Genomic DNA, 13,560 nt, shown 5'->3' with positions numbered 1-13,560 from the left:
GTTCGATGGTTCTTAGCCACGTTTAGGAGCACATATATAGATAAGAAAGAAAAAGTCAAACGTTTCTGGAAACACTGAAATGTTACAGAAATATTATCAATTAATTTAGTTCGATTTTGTCTTGAATTTTTTAGGACTACAAAAAATAATGCAATGCTCTTTGCTTAATTTCCTGGAATTCCTCATTTAGAGCTAATGAAATTTGGGATTAATTAGGGGGATGAACAACATGACTAAGGATTGGTTTTTCCTTAATTTTAAAGATCATCAAACATTCTATAGTATGCTGCATTAATTGCAAATTCACAAACCCAATATTTCATTCAAGCATTGAAGATTCTGCCTTGACTTTTGGAGAACACTTCTCCTAACTAAAAGGAATTTCTTTTCATTTTTCATTTTTTTTGAAAAAAAAAAACAAAAAACAAAAAATTATTACGTGTAAAAATTGAATTGCATTAGCACCCCACCCCAAAAAATTAAGTTTAAGAAAAACAACTTTACCATAGGCATTTTAGAGTTGAAATGTCATGTGCGCTTGAAGTAATTTCAATCCAAGCAGACAGAAAAACTTAATGGATCAAGAGTGCAAAGTGTTACAGTTTGATAATTTGTAGAGTTCAATTGTCAAATTTTAAACTTTAAAGATAAAAATGTCAAAGTAGTAATACTTAAGGAGGCAAACTGTATTTTCCCGCAAAATGATCAATAATGAAACCAAAAAGGCAATAAAACTATATACGGAAGTTATGATCTTAATTAATTAACAAGTTCTAGAAACTGATGTAGGAGCAAAATACCAAAACCTCGGAGCATTTTGTTGGGATGCCAATTTGTTAGTTCTCAGTAGATCAATTGAAGCCTTCTCTGGCTAGCTAGGTAATTAAAGGCCCATCAAGACCATCTACGACAAATGATCAATTGAGAACGACAACATTAATTAAGTACCCCCTCCCACGTTATTAAACCGAAAATCTTGTCGTCTATCCGTGATTTTGCCTCCAAACCACAAGGAAAATAAATCACAGGCTTCTTTGAGTTCTCTCCCCGATGGCTGAACCAGGGGATCGACCGCAATTTGCCCCTTCAATTGCATGCCAGGTTCCAATATTTAAACAAGTCCCTAATCAAAACTCTAAATCAAAGCTAGCATTTTTTTCATGGTTCAAATATGTACAGGATGATTCTCAAATCACCAATAATTGAAAGAAGAAATTAGAAACATGTTATTAATGGTAATATCAACTACCTATTAATGTTGGTATATCTGATATAGAGATGTGTATTTAATCTTGGCGTCGTTTTCAATGACGTTGTTTACAAAAAATGACGCCAAATGGAGGACGTTACGTCCTTTAATAACAAAACTGTGTTGATTTGCGTCGCTTTTAACAAAATGACGCGTATTAAAATAAAGAGATATGACTCTCTACCAACTTTTTACACAACTAAAAACATAACTATCTCGTGTGGCAGAGAATCATTAGCTCTTTGAAAAAAAAAAAATCACAACTATCCTACGATTTCCTGCCACATAGGATAGTTGTGTAAAAAGTTGACAGGGAATCATATCTCTAAAATAAAACGACATAAAATTATTTTTTTCTTCTCGTCCATCCATACTTTATTAGCATTGTTTGTACAATAATTGACACGAATTAAATTAATAGCATCATTTAAAATTTAAATCATAAACGACACGAATCTTTGTTGAAAATTCGCGCAGCTCAAGAATTTTCTCCCATCCCGCTCTCTCTCTCTCTCTCTCTCTCTATCTTCACAGACCATCCACCGCCTACGTAACAGTTGTCGTCGAGTCCATTGCCTACAGCGTTCCGGCTAACCACCTATACGCCACCACCCATTTCAATCAAGTCCAATTCTCTCTCTCTGACTCTCTCAAGCAACTTCGATTGATGAGTGTTTAGGTTTAATTTTTGAATTTTTTCTTGAATATCCTGGTTTGTTTTATTTTTAAATTCAGCCATTGAAGTTAGTCCTGTTTTTAGTTTAATCTTCTTGGTAAATATTGGGTTTATTTTTAAATTCAGCCATTGAAGTTGGTCCTGTTTTTAGTTTAATCATTTGGTAAATATTGGGTTTATTTCATTAACTGAATCTGGTTTGAAATTGTAGTACTAGAGAGGAAAAAGTTGTCACATTGCTGGTGTTTAGGTTTAATCCACTTCATTTGCAGAAAAAGGAATCTGTAAAAATCTACAATTTTTTGCAATCTCTTACCCTCTCAAAACTTTAAGCCTTTAATCTTATACAAAAAATTTGTTAATTACTGTGAGGTTCGTCTTTTCTGTAGAAACATAATGCTAACATTCTTGCCCAAAATAGAGTATCTAATAAGTTTAATTCATTTAATAATCAAAGAGAATATAAAATAATATTCTTGTTATGAATCCTTAATTGTATTCCTCATAGAGAAGCAGTTGTAGGCAACACAAGAAATACTCTGCTTATTAGATGTGATTATGCTAGTTTTGAAATATTAACCCTTACAGATGTATCCATATATAATTAAAACAGATATATCTCATTTACCTTAATGCTAGCCAGGCTAAAGTGATTATGCTAGTTTTAAAAACCAAGATGGTTCACTTGTTCAACGACCATGCTGAAGGCTTGAAGTTATGGAAGGTTCAACAGAACTGACAGCTAGTGTTGGTACATGATACATGAGAACAGGCATCTGTGTTGGAAGATTTGGCATTGTTGCTTCAAAATTAAGAACGTGAATTGCTTGCCTAATGGAGGGCCTAAGACTTCGATCAGGGTGAGCACACCAAAGTCCAACAATCATCAAGCACTCCACTTGTTTTTCGTCGAAATCATTTTGCAGCTTCCCATCCACTGCCAAAAGAAGATCTCCTCTCCCGTAAAGATTCCAAACCCACTGGACAAACCCTATGTCAGAATCCTCTTCCATACGATCAGCTGACCTTCCTCCAGTAGCAATTTCTAATGCAACCACCCCAAAGCTATACACGTCCGACTCTTTACTAGCTCTACCTGTGCTTATGTATTCTGGAGCCATGTATCCTAGAGTTCCGGCCAACCCGGTTGTTTGAGAACCTAGGCCGTGATCCATAAGCCGAGCTAACCCAAAGTCACCGAGCTTGACAGTGAAACTAGAGTCTAGCATCACATTACTGGATTTGATATCACGGTGCACCACACATTGCTCCCACTCTTCATGAAGATAGAGCAACGCGGAGGCCAACCCAAGAGATATCTTGTATCTCACTACCCAAGGGAGAGGACTCCTCTTCCCAAAGAGGTGAGCATCAAGGCTACCATTTGGCATAAACACATAGACAAGTAGGAACTCACCTCTGTCATGGCACCATCCTATGAGTTGCACAAGATTCCGGTGCCTCAGCCGGCTAATGATCTTCACCTCGGTGATGTATTCTTTCTTCCCCTGTTTAGACCCCCTTGAGATTTTCTTCACAGCGATTAGCATGTCTAAATCAGTCAAATACCCTTTGTAAACGGCACCAAACCCTCCTTCACCCAACTTCCTCTCATTTGAGAAGTTGTAGGTAGCTGAAGCAAGCTCGTTATAATAGAACCTTCTTGGTCCCGCTCCTCTTTCTAGGTCGTCGTTTATCGATATTACGTTCACAGTATCTGCCGTTCCCTTCTTCTTTCCCTTCCATGTCCACAATATTACAAACGTTGTAATTGCCCCTGCTATGATCATAACACCACCTGAAACTGTTAAACCAACCACTAATCTCTTCTTTTTTGCATTATTTCCATTTTTTTCCTTAATGTCTAAACTTGAACTGAATTCCCACGATTGAATTTGAACTCGCTCTCCGTACTGACTTGTAGTGGCTGAAAATCCAACTGTGACCCACTCGGCAAGAATTTCCCTGAGATCAATTTCATAAGAAAGACTGGTATTCTCCGATGTATTAGAGGTTGTTTGGTACTTCCAAGAGACACTCAAATTCTTGGTAGAAGCATTGTAGGTGATCCATACATCAGCAGTGTCTCCACTGTGCGAGCTGGCATTCCAAGGGGTGTAAATAGCAGAAGCAATTGAGTTGGTGTTAATCCCCACATGCTCAACTGGAGGATCCCATTCAGGGTTCGGGAATGAATCGAACTCAACAAGAATAATTTGGTTCCAAGATGAATCAGCTCTGGTTGTGGTGTTGAATAGGCCTAAAAATCCAGCACATGAATTTGGCGGGATTTCAAACCCAGCAGGAGCCAAGAAGAATGCTAGCCCACTGGCATAATGGGGAGCGCCTTGGGTGTTGATAGTGAAGGAGTAATGTGTAGTAAAGTTAGTGAGCTTTCTCGTATCAGAGTCCCAGAGCGGCACCCTCTTAGCATAGATGGCCCAACCTACTCGGCATACATACCTATATTTGTTGATCATTTCAATGGCTCCAACAGAAGGTACAGCATCACCCAGATACAGTATGTCGGTGGCAGTGGGTTCAAATCGAGTTATTTGGAAAGAAACTGAATAAGCGGTGGGAAGAAGTATGAGGAAGAAGAAGAGAGGCAACATAGCTAGGTATGTCTATGAAAGAGATGGCCACGGCTTGGGAGGGGGAGAGAGAGAGTGAAGGCAAGTTGGAAGCGAGTAATCGCGTGGAAATGACACCTGAACTTTCGGTTTATATCCTGATCGATGGTGCTAAAATTCCAGCCACCAGCTAGCTTTGTAGTCGCTGAAAACAAAATAGAGAGACTTGTATATATGCAGATCCCTCGCCAGCACATGCAATAGCGTCAACACATTGAAAATGAAACATAAAACAAAACAATTGTAGTGATAACTTTAAACATTATAACCCAATGGTTACGTCTTAATTAAGCTTAATTAGGTGAATGATAACCCGTAGGCCTTCAATAATAGAAGGGGAAAAAAAATAGTTTAGCCTCCTGAATTATTACCATATTTTTATTTACACCTCAAAACTATAAAAACTAATATATAGCATGGCCCCCATATTACAACCGCGTGTCAAATTAGATGCTTTTACATTTTTATTCCAAAATACTCTTGAAGTTATTAAGACAAAAATTGAAAAAAAAAATTAAGGGGGGTTAATACGAAAAGGGCAACCCCGGCCTTTTTGGTATTTTTAGTTTTCCTTTTTTTGTTTAATTTTTTTTTATAACTTTAAGGGTATTTTAGAAAGAAAAATGCAAAAGTATCTTAGAAAAATGCAAATGGATATTTTGACACGCGAAATTAACCGAGCGCAGCTTTTATTAAACTAACAATTTAAGCACAATTTTTAACATAAATAATATCAGAAATATATTAAAAAACTTATTTTGCGAGAGGGTGAGCCGCACCATCTATCTAAACCCATGGCCAAATTGATAAATACTAAAAAAAATAAGTGAACGGAAGTTTGAAAGAAGAAAGACAAAAATGGGTGAACGTTGCCATGACAATATATATTGTGAGTAATGTTACATATTATCTCCTTGTCCTCCTTTTATCCTTCCAAAATTGATGTGGCTCTTGAAATCACCATTGAATTTATGATAGATATATCATTATTGGATTTTGATCCAATGGTGATTTTAAGAGTCACATCAATTTTGAGGAGACAAAAAGATGATATGTAGCACATTACTCCAATATTGTTGCCAAAGTCATCACCAGTGGGTAGAGTCCTGATAGTTAGATCCTAGGTTGGTGCTAAAGTCGACAGACTCGTAACATGGGAGTTTCAAAAAGTGGCAGTATTCTCACGATAATATTCTAAATGTCCTTCAAACATTGCATTTGAATATCTCTAGAGACTGTTCTTCAAAGAAATAATGTTCACCGTCTGGAAGAAACCAGCGACCGATGAATTTTTGAGAAATATTCATCAATATGTAACTTATGTAAGAAGTATACCTGGACTGACGGTCGACGGAGACCATATTGTAAGAAGTCCAGTGGCACGTACAGTGTCTTTAGCATAATCATGATTTCTTAGTGCATGACAATTGTAAAGTTTGATGGTTCCTGACCAAGTTTAATTAGGAGCATAGATAAGAAAGAAAAAGTCTTTAATTAAAACGTTTTTGGAAACACTGAAATGTTACAGGGATATTACCGTTTAATTAAGCTCGATCTTGTCTTGAATTTTCTAGGATTACAAAAAATAATGCAACGCTCATTGCTTAATTTCTTGGAATTGCTCATTTAGAGCTAATGAAATTAATTTGGGATTTAGGTGGATGAACAACATGACTAAGGATTGGTTTTTCCTTTAAAAGATCATCAAACATTCTAACGTACGCTGCATTGCAAATTCTCAAACTCAATATTTCATTCAAGCATTAATTGAAGATTCTGCCTTGACTTTTGGAGAACACTTCTCACATCATAACTGTTGGAGAAATAATTAGCTCCAAAGACATGTGGGCCAAGCCCATCGGGTCAGCCCAGCAAGATTAGACCCAATTTATAAGACCATTCGTTATTTCCAAAAAGACGTATATCCCGAGTATATCAAGATAGACTCCTATCCCATCAAATATGGGATAAGGTACCTAATAGAATGACATTAGCTAAAGAGAGTGTCATATCCAGTTTGGACTCTACTACCCAATTTGAATTCTATGAAGATTAGACTCAAGACTATGTGATCTAGGACTCAGACTCCTAATTAGAAAGATAAAATTAAAGACTATGTGATCTAGGACTCATACTCCTAATCAGATTATGCTCCAACTATTTTAGCAGTTTTATAACTGTGAGCCTATAAATAAGACTACTACGCCAGGTATTAAAGAACAGATTCTCTGAACTCTTGAGATTACTGATATTCTCCTGAAAATAAGTTTGAACTGACTTTGGCATCGGAGTGGGGGTCCGGTCGGCACCCCCGACGAGCCGTTTGTTATTTTGCAGATTACGAGCAGAACGAACATCGAGGAAGGCAACGAATCACAAGGCAACACGTCACCGTACCGGAAACTGTACCAACAGTTTGGCGCCGTCTGTGGGAAACGACGAGTCGTTTCTTGCAAAAAAAAAAAAAAAATATCCGCAACGGTGACTACGCGATAAATCATGGCTGAAACTGGCCTGTGGTTTCTTCCTTCAAAGATCATCGCTAGACCAAGACAAATCTATATAGATCTACAGTCATACATAGTAGATCACGTTCAACTATGACATATCAGTATTCAATTGGCATCGAATCAGTGCTCGCCTTCGTCAGAAAAACAAGATAAGTCCATACTTTTCTTTTTATTTCGATTTGTTAAATTGTGGAAAGAAATTTTGGGGTGTCAAATCTGAAATTCTCTTAAGACCAAGATCAATAATTATTGTGGCCTTGTACGTTTACAAGCACTTCGTTAAAAAACATGAAGCCTTTCAACTATACTGTGAGTTTTGGTTGGAATGGTGTTTCTCTTCTAATACTTGTTGATTTTTGATATTTTTTATTGGTACTACAAGACAAATAATTGGGTTTATAAAAGAAGAAAAAGATTATTGTGATGATAGATCGGAATTTGATTACACCAAATCGATGCTGACAGTAAACAGATGTTCTAGATTTATATTCAGAAGTAACGACTATACATGGGTGCACAAACTCAAGAATTTTTTCGGTGAAGATGGGCCAAGAGGCAGGGAGTCGGCCCAAAACAAAAAAAAAAAAAGAAGACAAGAAGCAACCTTGATTGCTCTGAAGCTACATCAACGGCCCAAAGGAAAAAGAAGAGAATCCACGGGTGCCTAAGTCCTAACCCGATCCGGTTCATGCTTTCTTCTTCGAAGAAGACGCTGGGTACGAGCTCCAGGTCCTTGTCAAGGGAAGATCCACTCTGGCTCATTTCAGTTCAAGTTCAGATCCTCTCCAATGGGGGATTCGCCACCGTTAAGGTCCAGCTTTGGATCCTCCCTGCTGACTCCGAAACCACCGAAAGCCCTGGTGACCGGAACCACAAGATCGACAAAGATCCGGACCTCCGAGACGACGGCGACGGCGACTCTCCACTCCACTCAGAATTCACCGAGTCAAGAAGCCCTTGAATCCCTCGTGTCATCCGAGGCCGACTAAGTCGACCAATCCTCCAAGACTCGCAGCATCTACTAGTCTCCATCAAGCCGTGTTCCCTGACTTCCGAGGCAGAAGCAACGAAGAGATTCCACTCAGAATCTACTGAGTGGAGTCGGTGGACCTTAGGCCCAAGCCAGACGTCGGACGGTGGACATCTCCGACCTGCACGAAGATGAAAAGGATGAAGAAGACGGTTTTGCGTGGGTTGCGTCGGCCATAGGAAGGGGGTGGTCTCTGCCAGTAGGGGTTCAGTGTGCTTGTGCTCACCACTAGAAGCTCCAGGAAGCGAATTTCTCAGCTGTGTAAAAAAAAAAAAAAAAAACCAAGTCACCAAAGATCTGGAACCCGTGGCGGCCCTAGATCATAGTCCAGGCATCCCTTATCTACCGAGTCATGGTTCTGGACTTCCAAGGCAGCGGCGACACAATGTAATCTAAGACTCCCCTCAAAATCCACCTCTGTTGTTCGGCCAACGCCCGGAGCAGAACCTGCATGGCACCGGCACCATCGGAGTGTCGAAGGGGATTCAGCGTGATCCACTCCCACCAACTCTGTGACCATCGAAAGCCCCGGTGATGTGAACTACCGAGGCGACAGTAGATCCTCAAAAACCGGCCTTTGAGTTGGCTAGAACCGGTTCTTCCACGAACGTTGGACTCAGTCTCGAGTATCTGGCCCAAGCTAGAAGTCTGATCTTAGCCGCTGGATATCAAGGTAGCGGTAACCAACTTGTCTCCACCGCAAATCGGCAGTAACCTGGTGAAGAAGAAGAAGTGTGGTGAGAGTTAAGAGATCACGTGGTTAACAGCCACGTACCATTCAAGTTAAAGAGAGAACAGGTGGATAAGATGCTAGAAGAAAAGTCAACCGAAAAAGGAGAAGATGGGTTAAACAAAAACAAAAACAAAAAAAAAAGTGGTAACAACTGAAAACAAGCGGTGTAGTCGTGGAGGGCCCAATTCAGATGGACCAGCAACGTGACAAGAGCTCGGGTCTTTGCCAGAGGACCGAGGAATTCACTCTCAAAGCCTTGAATGGCGTGTGCCCGTACTCAAAATGTTCATATTTAACAGCGAACCAAGAAGTAATCGAGCTCTGGCTGTGACTCGCCAAAGCCTGAACCAGATCCGGAACCGCCAATGTCTTGAAGAGATCGGACAGTGCGAGATTTAAGGAAGATACTCTTATTAAAGCAAGACAGAAAGAAGAACAAGCTTAAAAAAGGGAAGAAAGTATACTCCGAGGCAACAGTAACGGAGAGACTACCAAAAGGTTCTAGACCTTTGAGGCAGACCTAAACTTCCGAGACAACGAGAGACTTCCCCAAAAGTTTCTAGACTTTCGAGGCTTCCTTGTCAAAAAGAGAGCAGGATGTCATTAGAAGGGAAGCTTTGCTTAACAAGGAACAGCAAGACCTACTTATTTTACAGGAAAAACTTGCAAGCAAAGAATCTGCCAAAGTCCAAAAAATCATTGCCAGTCATGAGAATGCTTTGAGAACAAGGAAGTCAGAATTTAATGCTGAGCTGGAGATGAAGCGAAAATCTATTGAAGATGAAATCGAGACTAAGAAGCGGGCTTGGGAGTTGAAGGAGATGGATCTTAGGCAAAGGGAGGACCTAATGTTGGAGAGAGAACATGACTTGGAGGTTCAGTCAAGGGCATCGGCAGATAGGGAGAAAGAAGTGGCAAAGACATTGAATCTGCTTGATGAGAAAGAAAAACGCCTAGGGGCTGCTGAAGAGGAGTTTGAGAAGAAAAAGAAGTAGAGCTTCAGAAGTCATTGGATTCATTGGATGACAAAAAGAAGCTGGTTGATTATGCAAAGGAGAAGTTAGAGGCCATGAAAACCGAAACAAGTGAGTTATCAGTTTTAGAGATGAACCTTAAAGAAGAAATAGATATGGTTAGGGCTCAAAAAATGGAGGTCCTCACTGATTCAGATAAGTTGAAAATAGAGAAGGCAAAGTTTGAAGCTGAATGGGAGTTAATTGATGAAAAAAGAGAATAGCTACGGAGAACGAGTTGGTGCCTTGAGCATAGTCTGCAAGACTGCTGAGTTATGCCAAGAACATGGGACTCTACGGAGAACTGTTTTGAAAAAGACGTGAAGAATTAGAGAGTGATTTGAGGGAGAGAGAGAAAGCTTTTGAGCAAGAAAGGAAAAATGAACTTCATTATATAAGCTCTCTCAAAGTACAAGTGGAGAAAGAGTTGGAACAGGTTGCTTTAGAAATGAAAAGGCTCGAAACTGAAAGAATGGATATAAATTTGGAACGTGAGCAAAGAAACATGGAATGGGAGAAGCTAAATAATTGCATTGAGGTTCTTAAGGTCCAAAGAGAGAAAATACTCCAAGGAGTGTGAAAAGTTAGATCTGAGGTGTTTTATTGAAGCTGAAAGGTAGATCCGAGGTGATTTATTGAGGTTGGAAAGTTAGATCCGAGGTCATTTATTGAGGCTGAAAGTTAGATCCGAGGTGTTTTACCGAGGCGAAAAGTTAGATCCGAGGTGTTTTACCGAGGCGAAAAGTTAAATCCGAGGTGATTTATTGAGGATAAAAGTTAGATCCGAGATGATTTATTGTGGTGAAAAGTTAAATCCGAGGTGATTTATTGAGGCTGAAAGTTAAATCCGAGGTGATATACCGAGAAGAAAGTATAATCCGAGAAGTTTGATCCGAGGGTATTCTACCGAGGCGAAAAGTATGTACCGAGATGACACATACCGAGAGTATTATTCCGAGGGTACTATCCTGAGGAGACTATGCCCGAGCTCCTAGTTCCAAATAGCACACTTTGAGGACCCCTCCAAATTTGCCATCCTCCGAAGTGCACAGTCACATGCCGAGGAATCAATCCGAACCGAAGGTCCAGCTTGAGGAACTCTCCCAAAGAGCCCCATATCGAGTGGCGTGCAAGATAAGGAACTCCAAGTAAGACGGTTCATCTTCATCGAATTCACCAGATAAGTTCATACTCTTCTTTTACAAACATGATTTATGGATAAATGTTGGTTTTTACCAACCAGGAAAATATATATATGAATGCACTTGTACGATTTGCCGAAATATATATATTTTGATAAAATAGACTCATGTGTTGAGGTTTCACTCCTGTCGTGAGTGAAAGGATCACAAAATCATCCCGACGGATAAAAAGAATATATGGTGCTACTGTGCATTCTGCTATTTTTAGTATATGCAGTACTTCGTTAACCCTTTTTGCAGAAAAGATACGGGGAGACAACCCCTACAACAAATTAAACAAGGAAAGTCTCTCGGTCAGTCCAACACCGAGAGCCAAGGAGACAACCTTGCAGAGAAAACAAGGAAAGTCTCTCGGTCTATCCAACACCGAGAGCAGGAAAAGTCTCTCGGTCAGTCAACACCGAGAGCAGGAAAAGCCTCTCAGTCAGTCAACACCGAGAGCAGGAAAAGTCTCTCGGTTAGTCCAAAACCGAGAGCAGGAAAAGACTCTCGGTCATTCAACACCGAGAGCAGGAAAAGTCTCTCGGTCAGTCAACACCGAGAGTAGGAAAAGTCTCTCGGTTAGTCCAAAACCGAGAGCAGGAAAAGTCTCTCGGTCATTCAACACCGAGAGCAGGAAAAGTCTCTCGGTCATTCAACACCGAGAGCAGGAAAAGTCTCTCGGTCATTCAACACCGAGAGCAGGAAAAGTCTCTCGGTCAGTCAACACCGAGAGCAGGAAAAGTCTCTCGGTCATTCAACACCGAGAGCAGGAAAAGTCTCTCGGTCAGTCAACACCGAGAGCAGGAAAAGTCTCTCGGTCAGTCAACACCGAGAGCAGGAAAAGTCTCTCGGTTAGTCCAAAACCGAGAGCAGGAAAAGTCTCTCGGTCATTCAACACCGAGAGCAGGAAAAGTCTCTCGGTCATTCAACACCGAGAGCAGGAAAAGTCTCTCGGTCATTCAACACCGAGAGCAGGAAAAGTCTCTCGGTCAGTCAACACCGAGAGCAGGAAAAGTCTCTCGGTTAGTCCAAAACCGAGAGCAGGAAAAGTCTCTCGGTCAGTCAACACCGAGAGCAGGAAAAGTCTCTCGGTTAGTCCAAAACCGAGAGCAGGAAAAGTCTCTCGGTCATTCAACACCGAGAGCAGGAAAAGTCTCTCGATTAGTCAACACCGAGAGCAGAAAAAGCCTCTCGGTCAGTCCAACACCGAGAGCAAGAAAAACCTAACGGTTAGTCCAACAAAGGATACAACGGCAGGATTGCAGGTTTTCGGAAGGACAAGAACATCCAAGATAGAATCGGCCCGAGTCCTTTCCTCGGACGACCCGAAATGGTTATGGAAAGGACACCAAGACAAGAAAACCTCTCGGTTGGAGGTCTCCAGACGTTAAAAGATTGGAGCATTCAGAGATAAAGAAATTAAAAGGTAAAGATTTCCGAAAAGAAAGGTAAAGCTCAGCGACCTGACTACCCACCTCGAACGACTTAACCTGCTGTCGCAGACTAAAGTTATGGGGGGTAGCTCAGAAAGGTAAACAGGATAATAAAGCTTCAGAAAGAGTTTCAGTAAAGATTCAGGAAGACAAAGCTTCAGGATGATAAAGCTTTAGGAAAACAAACAGGAAGGTAAAGGTTTAGAAAGACAGATCTTCAGGAAGGAAAAGGTTCAGGGAGATAAAGTTTCAGAACGACAAAGCTTTAGGATGACAAAGCTTCAGAATGAAAAAGTTTCAGGAATGAAAATCTTCAGGAAGGTATGAGGATAAAACCTCTTTAAAAAATCATCAAGTAAGACTCAACAAAGTTAAAGCTTCTACAAAGGGAAAATCACCGAAGCTACACCAAACTCTCAAATTAAGATCTCTCAGGAGCAACTCGAACAAAGATACGGGGAGACAACCCCTATAACAAACCATACGGGGATATCACCTCTACAAAAAATAACCAAGTGAGTTCATCGCTTCTAAAAGATTTTTTCATATCCTCCTCGGTCATAACTTACACAAACCGATTGTTTGTTTAAGTTAAGGAGGATAACTCAAAGTAAGATTTTTCTCTCCTAGTCACGGAGGTTAAAACAAAAGATTTTTTCTCTCCTAGTCACGGAGTTCAAAACAAAAAGATTTTTGAAACAAAAGATTTTTCTTACCCTCCTCAGAGTTAACTTACGCAAACCGATTGTTTGTTCAAGTTATTAGAGGATAAATGAGAATTGATTTGTCATGGAAAGTTTTTCCATAACAAAGAATTCAAACATTACAAAGTTCGAAAATAAAGATATTCACAGGTGAGACCAAGCTAGATGGTATTCAGATTAGAAGATTCAGTACGCCAAGCACAAAACCTCGGGCCACCAGAAGCCCCTAGTCGTTATAAGTCTCGGACAACCAAAGCCTCAGCGCTAGTCTGGGCCTCCGAAGCCCCCAAGAGAGATTTTTGTGGAAGCGGTCTACGAAGCGCTACCGATGAAGAAGCTTCGGAGTGGCATTTCACCACAATCTTGGTGAAATCAACTACATCAGTCCGATCCAT

At 40.3% G+C, this 13,560-nt stretch overlaps 1 protein-coding gene across 1 annotated transcript; it reads right to left on the bottom strand.

The window, feature by feature from the left end:
- Positions 1-2,452: 2,452 nt before the first annotated feature.
- Positions 2,453-4,540, bottom strand: LOC133851053 (L-type lectin-domain containing receptor kinase IX.1-like). The gene has a single exon (XM_062287352.1). It carries the CDS (start codon positions 4,538-4,540, stop codon positions 2,615-2,617), a length of 1,926 nt encoding a protein of 641 aa, XP_062143336.1. The 3' UTR covers positions 2,453-2,614.
- Between the last annotated feature and the right edge of the window lie 9,020 nt (positions 4,541-13,560).

This window comes from Alnus glutinosa, chromosome 12 (assembly GCF_958979055.1).
Source record: "Alnus glutinosa chromosome 12, dhAlnGlut1.1, whole genome shotgun sequence".
Classification (NCBI taxonomy): Eukaryota; Viridiplantae; Streptophyta; class Magnoliopsida; order Fagales; family Betulaceae; genus Alnus; species Alnus glutinosa.
This window is presented reverse-complemented; position numbering and strand designations above follow the sequence as displayed.

What these genes read in the sequence shown, in the direction of transcription:
- LOC133851053 (XM_062287352.1), bottom strand. Translation starts at nt 4,540, where the DNA reads ATGTTGCCTCTCTTCTTCTTCCTCATACTTCTTCCCACCGCTTATTCA.